The sequence below is a fragment of the Orycteropus afer genome, unplaced genomic scaffold, assembly GCF_000298275.1.
Source record: "Orycteropus afer afer isolate SDZICR_OR568_19922 unplaced genomic scaffold, OryAfe1.0 scaffold00044, whole genome shotgun sequence".
NCBI lineage: Eukaryota > Metazoa > Chordata > Mammalia > Tubulidentata > Orycteropodidae > Orycteropus > Orycteropus afer.
The window spans coordinates 2,054,511-2,060,727 of record NW_006921631.1 but is presented as its reverse complement, the minus strand read 5'-3'; the positions used below and the strand labels follow the sequence as shown (position 1 = coordinate 2,060,727).

At 33.7% G+C, this 6,217-nt stretch overlaps 1 protein-coding gene across 1 annotated transcript in view; it reads right to left on the bottom strand.

The window, feature by feature from the left end:
• KIFAP3 (kinesin associated protein 3) overlaps positions 1-6,217 on the bottom strand; it is a 288,099-nt gene that overhangs the window by 249,201 nt on the left and 32,681 nt on the right. The window contains exons 5-7 of the mRNA XM_007937702.2: positions 4,779-4,878; positions 3,436-3,560; positions 2,071-2,169 (exon numbers count right to left, since the gene is read on the bottom strand). Coding sequence (XP_007935893.2) covers positions 2,071-2,169; positions 3,436-3,560; positions 4,779-4,878 — 324 coding nt within the window. The remainder of the gene's footprint in view (positions 1-2,070; positions 2,170-3,435; positions 3,561-4,778; positions 4,879-6,217) is intronic.

Sequence of the window (6,217 nt, the reverse complement as noted above, 5' to 3'; positions counted from 1 at the left end):
AAGAAAGAATAATAATAAAAAAGGACAAACAAACAAACAAAAAAGAATAACAATAGTAATAATTTTAAAACAGACAAAAATCTGAGCAAGGCAGGGCACCCAGGTTCCACTGGAGCACATGCACTTGGGATGGAATTTCTGCCGGCCCATAAGATGGGTGGGAGTGAGAGATGGCTGCACCTCCTTTCACCAAGAAGGTGTGGGGTATAAGAGTAACAAGGGGAATATTACACCTTTCCAATTGTTCGTGTCCAGAATGTCCTTGTGGTTTCCAGCAAAGGGAGTCTATTCCTAGGTCCCTGGAATCTGAGAGAATGCTGTCACTTTAAGTATCCAAAATGGTCCAACCTCTTGTAAACATTCAAAATGGCTTGAATGCACCCTTTGGACGGCAAAGACTACAGCTTAGTCTGTCTTCCTCTTTGCTGCTTCCCTTTTGTCCACCGGCCACCAGTGCAGTCCTCCATGCAGCCACTGGCTATCACAGTAAACTTTTAGTTAATTCTTAGGTCCTAACACCACTTGGCAATATCCAACCTGCCTGTGCTGTCAGCATTCTTGACAGACCGCAGCTCCATATGTCTCCTTTTTCCACGTTTTCATGCAGGATCTTCTACTAGTTGGAGTTTCATCCACTTCTGTATTCTTCCTTTCAAAGCTCAGAGCTCCAGGATTATCTTCTGTATCTGTGTTAATTGGTTCCCTTTTTTGTTGTTGTTGTTGAAGAGGGTCTGTGTAGTTTGTCTGCTTATTCTGTCATCTTCCTGGAATCCCCCTGAGTTTTATGGTTTTAAGATCTTACACTTAGGTCTTTGATCTCTTTTGAGTTAGTTTTTACATGTGGTGTGATGTATTCAGTCCAGGTTCATTTTTATGATTTGGAAATCCAGTTGCCCCAGTAGTATTTATTAAAGAGACTATTCCTTCCCCATTGGATATATTTTACACTCCTGTTACACATAAGTTGATCACAGATGTACAGGTTTATTTCTGGGCTCTCAATTCTATTTCATTGGTCTATAGGTCTAGCACTATACCAATACCATACTATTTTGATTATGATAGCTTTATAGTATGTTTAGAGATCAGGAAGTATGAGTCTTCTACTTTGTTCTTTTTCAAAACTGCTTTGGCTTTTCCATTTCTGAAAAATGTTATGTGTACTATATTAAATCTGTAAATTCCTTTAGGAGGTGTTGATGTCTTAACAATACTAAGTCTTCCAATCCATGAGCACAGAATGCCCTTCCATTTATTTATATCTTCTTAAATTGCTTTCAATAATGTTTTATAGCTTTCAGTGTACAAAGGGCCAATGAGCTAACCTAAAAATCAATAACAAGCTGCAAACTAGAGATGGAATTGTATACTTAAAAGCCCCATATCATTCTCATTGACCATGATCAGATTTTGTGTCTTATCAATGACCTGGAAACCATACTCGTGAAGCTTCTATCTCAATAAACTCCCAAAACATAAGACTATTCCCTCTAAAAGAGAATTGTTTTTAAAACATTTATCAATTTCCAAGGAAAGCAATAAAGTAATTCACTATTATATAAGACAAGTAAGTTAAAATGTGCAAGAAAACAGGATTCTTTCTTGAAAATGTCACTCATTGAATTAAATAAATCTTCTCTGAGTAAATTATAAGTACATAAATATTTGAGACCTGAATAGAGCCCTTTGGTGGATAGATAATGGAGTTAAATTTAAAATATTTTTTTGCTACTTAAACTGAAGACAGAAAAACTTGCTGTTGTTGTTGTTACGTGCCATCGAGTCGGACCCGACTCATAGCGACCCCTCCTTGGGTTTCTGAGGCAGTATCATTACGGAAGTAGATTGCCCAACCTTCCTTCCAAGGAGTGGCTGGTGGGTGTGAACTGCCAGCCTTTTGGTTAGCAGTCAAGTGCCTTAGGCACTATGCTACTAGAGCTCCTGAACTTGTAGCATATTAAAAATTACAGAACTTTCAATTATCCTGATTTTACTAAAATGATAAAAAATAAAAAAAAAGAGCAAAATAAATATTTTAGATTAGTTGTGCTTTTATTTTGGAATACATACCTCGTAAAAGCTGTTCCTGTTTTACCACAAGCCCCTGGTATTTTTTAAATGTTTTTTCATAATCCTTTCTCAAGGTTTGATTTTCAGGGTCTTCATCAAGTAAATGACCTAAGTTAAGGATTATATGTATTCACTGACATAAAGAAAACTTTCTGAAAAATATTCCATTTATTTTCCCTAGCCAACAGTTTAACTAAAATGTTATCTGCATGATAATTATGTTATAACAGGTCATCATAGCCTAGAGATCAAGGATTCCCTCAGAGTTCTAGGGTGCAACTTTTGACCTTCACCAAGTACTTGAATCCCCAGTAATTGAACACAAATCTTTTATGTCAGGGAACAAGTCTATAATTTTCAACAGATTATCAAATGTATCCATGAATCCTTAACAAGTAAATTAATTAATAAAACATTAAACTCAGCCTTAGGCAAATACCCAGAATATTGAAAGGATGCAGATTAGATCTAAAGGGTTTTTTTAATCACCCTCTTCAGACTACAGATCCCAAAAGAAATATCCTAGAATTACAGGTAGGAAAATTTTAAAAAGCATATCTTATGATCAATAATAGTCACCAGGACTCGCAAAAATAACCAGCACTTTAGTTTGACTTTGGAATCCCCAAACACTTAAAAATAACCTCTGAATATGAGTCAACACAGCTGATCTTCTTGAATGTTATTTTCAGCACAAGAAACAGAAACTTAGAGCTTCATAAAAGAATATGTATTTCAGAGGAAATGGCCAGAATTCTGAACCAAAAAACAAAACCCACTGCCACCAAGTCAATTCTGACTCACAGAGATCTGTACAGAACCATACATTTCCTACAGAGCAAGTGGTGGGATCAAATTGCCTACTTTTTGGTTAGCAGCCAAATGCTTTAACCACTGCCCCACCAGAGCTCTGAAAGGTAATTTTTATATAGCCTCAATTATAATAACCTACTGATTCTAAGACACATTTTCTCTGCATTTTAATTAACTATTGCAAAATTGGGATGTATGCCAAAATTGCTTTATTGCAGTGGTCTAGAACCAAGCCTGCAATATCTCTGAAGTATGCCTATATAGTTTAATGATGTGGCTACTTAGAGACTCACCAATCCAGTTACCCACAACCACTATTAATTGTTCCCACCACCTCATTAACTAACCAAAGTTGTGAAGAAACAAAAGCATATGTCAAACTAAAATTCTGATATTTTCAATCTTTATCTTAACCTTCAACACACACTAAGCATCTTGCCTTATTTTCTAGTAATCTAAATGGCAAATAACAAAAACAACAGAACAACCGCATCTATCTGAAGCTTATAGCAGTAGGCAACAATGGGGTGAGATTCCATTCTTAAAGGATATCAGCTTTCTTCTTCTTAGAAAGTTCTTCTTGCCAAAGCTCATGTCTTTTTAACTCATGATCAATGATATTCATACACAGAGCTCCAATTTTATAATGGGTGATAAGTCCATGAAACTGAGAAAAGCTTGATAGAAGAGATTTTAATAGGTATTTAAATGAATATGTTCTACAAACTGAGTAAATTTGTTGGGTAAACATTGGTACAAGCAAAAAATGATTATACTCATAGTATATCAGAAAGACCTGAAATTATAAGATGACTTTATATATTTTAACATATTATGCTTAAAATCACTTATTAGTTACCTTTAATATTTTAGAATTAAAATACAATTTTATAATTAGTCAGATACTCTCAAAATAAAATTTCAGACTATCATCTAACAAAACTAATAATGTAATAATCCTAGAAATTTATCTTATTTTCACATGAGAGTAGTACCAGAGAATAAATGACCCAATAATGTACTAGTAATCAGAGTATGTACATATTTCCTAAACAATTCATTCTTTCCGATATTTATTCAGTAAAATACATTGGGTAATGTTGGCCCAGTTTTAGAATAGAGGCAAACAATTCTCTAAGAATTGCCTAGAAATTTTTCACAATGTTTGAATAAACACCCTCTTTCTAAAGAATATATTGATCAATAATACATATGGATACATAATGGGTGTGTGTATATACATGTATTTGTACATATAACAGTAATTTCCTCTGGGCCAAGCTATATTCTATATATTTTAGTTCATTAATTCATTTAATCCTAAAAACTACCCTAAAAAAAAAACCTCACTGCCTTTGAGTCGGACCCGACTCATAGTGACCCGTTGGGTTTCCAAGGCGGTATCACTATGGAAATAGATTGCCCGAACTTTCTTCCGAGGAAAGGCTGATAGGTTTGAACCACCAGTCTTCTTTCTGGTTAGCAGTCAAATGCCTTAGGCACTATGCAACCAGAGATCCCCCAAAAAATATCCTAAGAAGGTGTTATAATTACTATCCACATGTTTTAGATGAGGAAAGTGAGGGACAGAAAAGTCAAGTAACATAACCAAGGTCACAAAGCTAATAAATAGCAGGGCTTGGATGCAAATCCAGTCTACTTCCACAGCCTAAAACTCTAAACCATTACAATATCTTACTATGTATGTGTGCGTGTGTACATGCATGAAAGAACAGAGAGCAGGACAGAGAATGTGATTAACACATGAATGAGAGTTCAGAGGCTGAGCATGGGCAGACACAGAGAAAGCCCAAGAAAACAAGTGATTTACAGAGTGGACCAATTACACAGAGAAGAACAAAGACAGACTTCTATTTTGTAATTTTTATACTTACCTGGAAAAGCAAAAAAAGATGTAAATTATATTTGTTGCTAACTCTACACTTTGCTTCCAGTCTTCTCTCAGGACTCTTGCTAATGCACCAAGGGCAGTTTCTAAAGAAAAAGCAGATGTATAAAAATGATCATTCACCTTGCCTGTGGTAGAAAGGATGATTTGGTTTTAAATGTCTAGTCATTAATAAATAACAAGGCTAGGATAGAACTGGAACAAAAAAGTAGGATGCTTTTTTCCAACATGGAAAGCTATTTTTAAAACTCAAATGTAACTTTTATTAAAAAACCTAACATACAGTTTTACATCTGTAAGTATAAACAGAAAAATAAAATGTGATTTAGATAAAAAAATATATATATATTATAGGTAATAATAAGACAACAAAAAGGCCATCTTATTTCTTGATTTTTCATTTTCATTTGAAATCTTGCTACTGTACTACAAATTTTTTTTCAACATCTGATTTTATGTATTTGAGAATAAGAGAAAAAAAAAAAGAACAGTTAGCAAGCTAAAACTAGCTCCATTAAAGCAAATTAACAAGTAAATAAAATTTATAATAGAAAAATAAATAATATTTCAGAATCATGACGATTTATGCCAATAGACATAAAACTATTTCATAAAATTAGCTTCAGGGTAAGTTAATAAAACATCCCTCCTAGATTTTTGTTTTCCTTAATTAAAGAAGTAAAATTAATGAATTGATTAACAAGAATTACCATATATTAAATAAACATAAAGTAATGAGACTAGGTTCAAATTAATGTTGTTGTGAGGTAATAATTCTTAAAATAATCAAAATAAAATAAAATAGTTTTATGTTAAAATACAGAAATTATAATTTAACTTTCTTCAATAGACACTTGGGATCCATTGTACTTCACAAATTACACTAAATTATTTATTATAAGAATGAAAAAATTCAGGTTATTTGAGCTTTCTGCCATTCAGATCATGAAAACGATAAAAAAATAATTAATTGCATTTAACTATTAATCTACATAGAATAAGAAATTTTTAACAAACTAAAAAGTAGCCTATAATAGCACTTCAAATGTATTCTGCAGAACACTGGTATATTACATGCTTTGAACATTCTGAAATCAAAGAAACAGGCAGGCAATGCAAATTAAAAGAGAAAGAAGGTTCCAAAAGTACTAAACCAAAACAACCAAACTCACTGCCATCAAATTGATTTGACTCATAGCAACCCCTCTGCAGGTTTCCAAGGCAGTGTATCTAAGGAAGTAGATTGTGGATCCAGTCTTTCTTCTGAGGAGTGGCTGGTTGGTTTGAACTGACAGCCTTCTGGTTACCAGTCAAATGCCTCAGGCACTGTGCCACCAGACCTCCCTAAATGAGATTTTTTATTAAGTAGTACCAAAAAGAACTACATAACAAAAAAATCTCATTTAGCTTAATCCAGTATTTCTC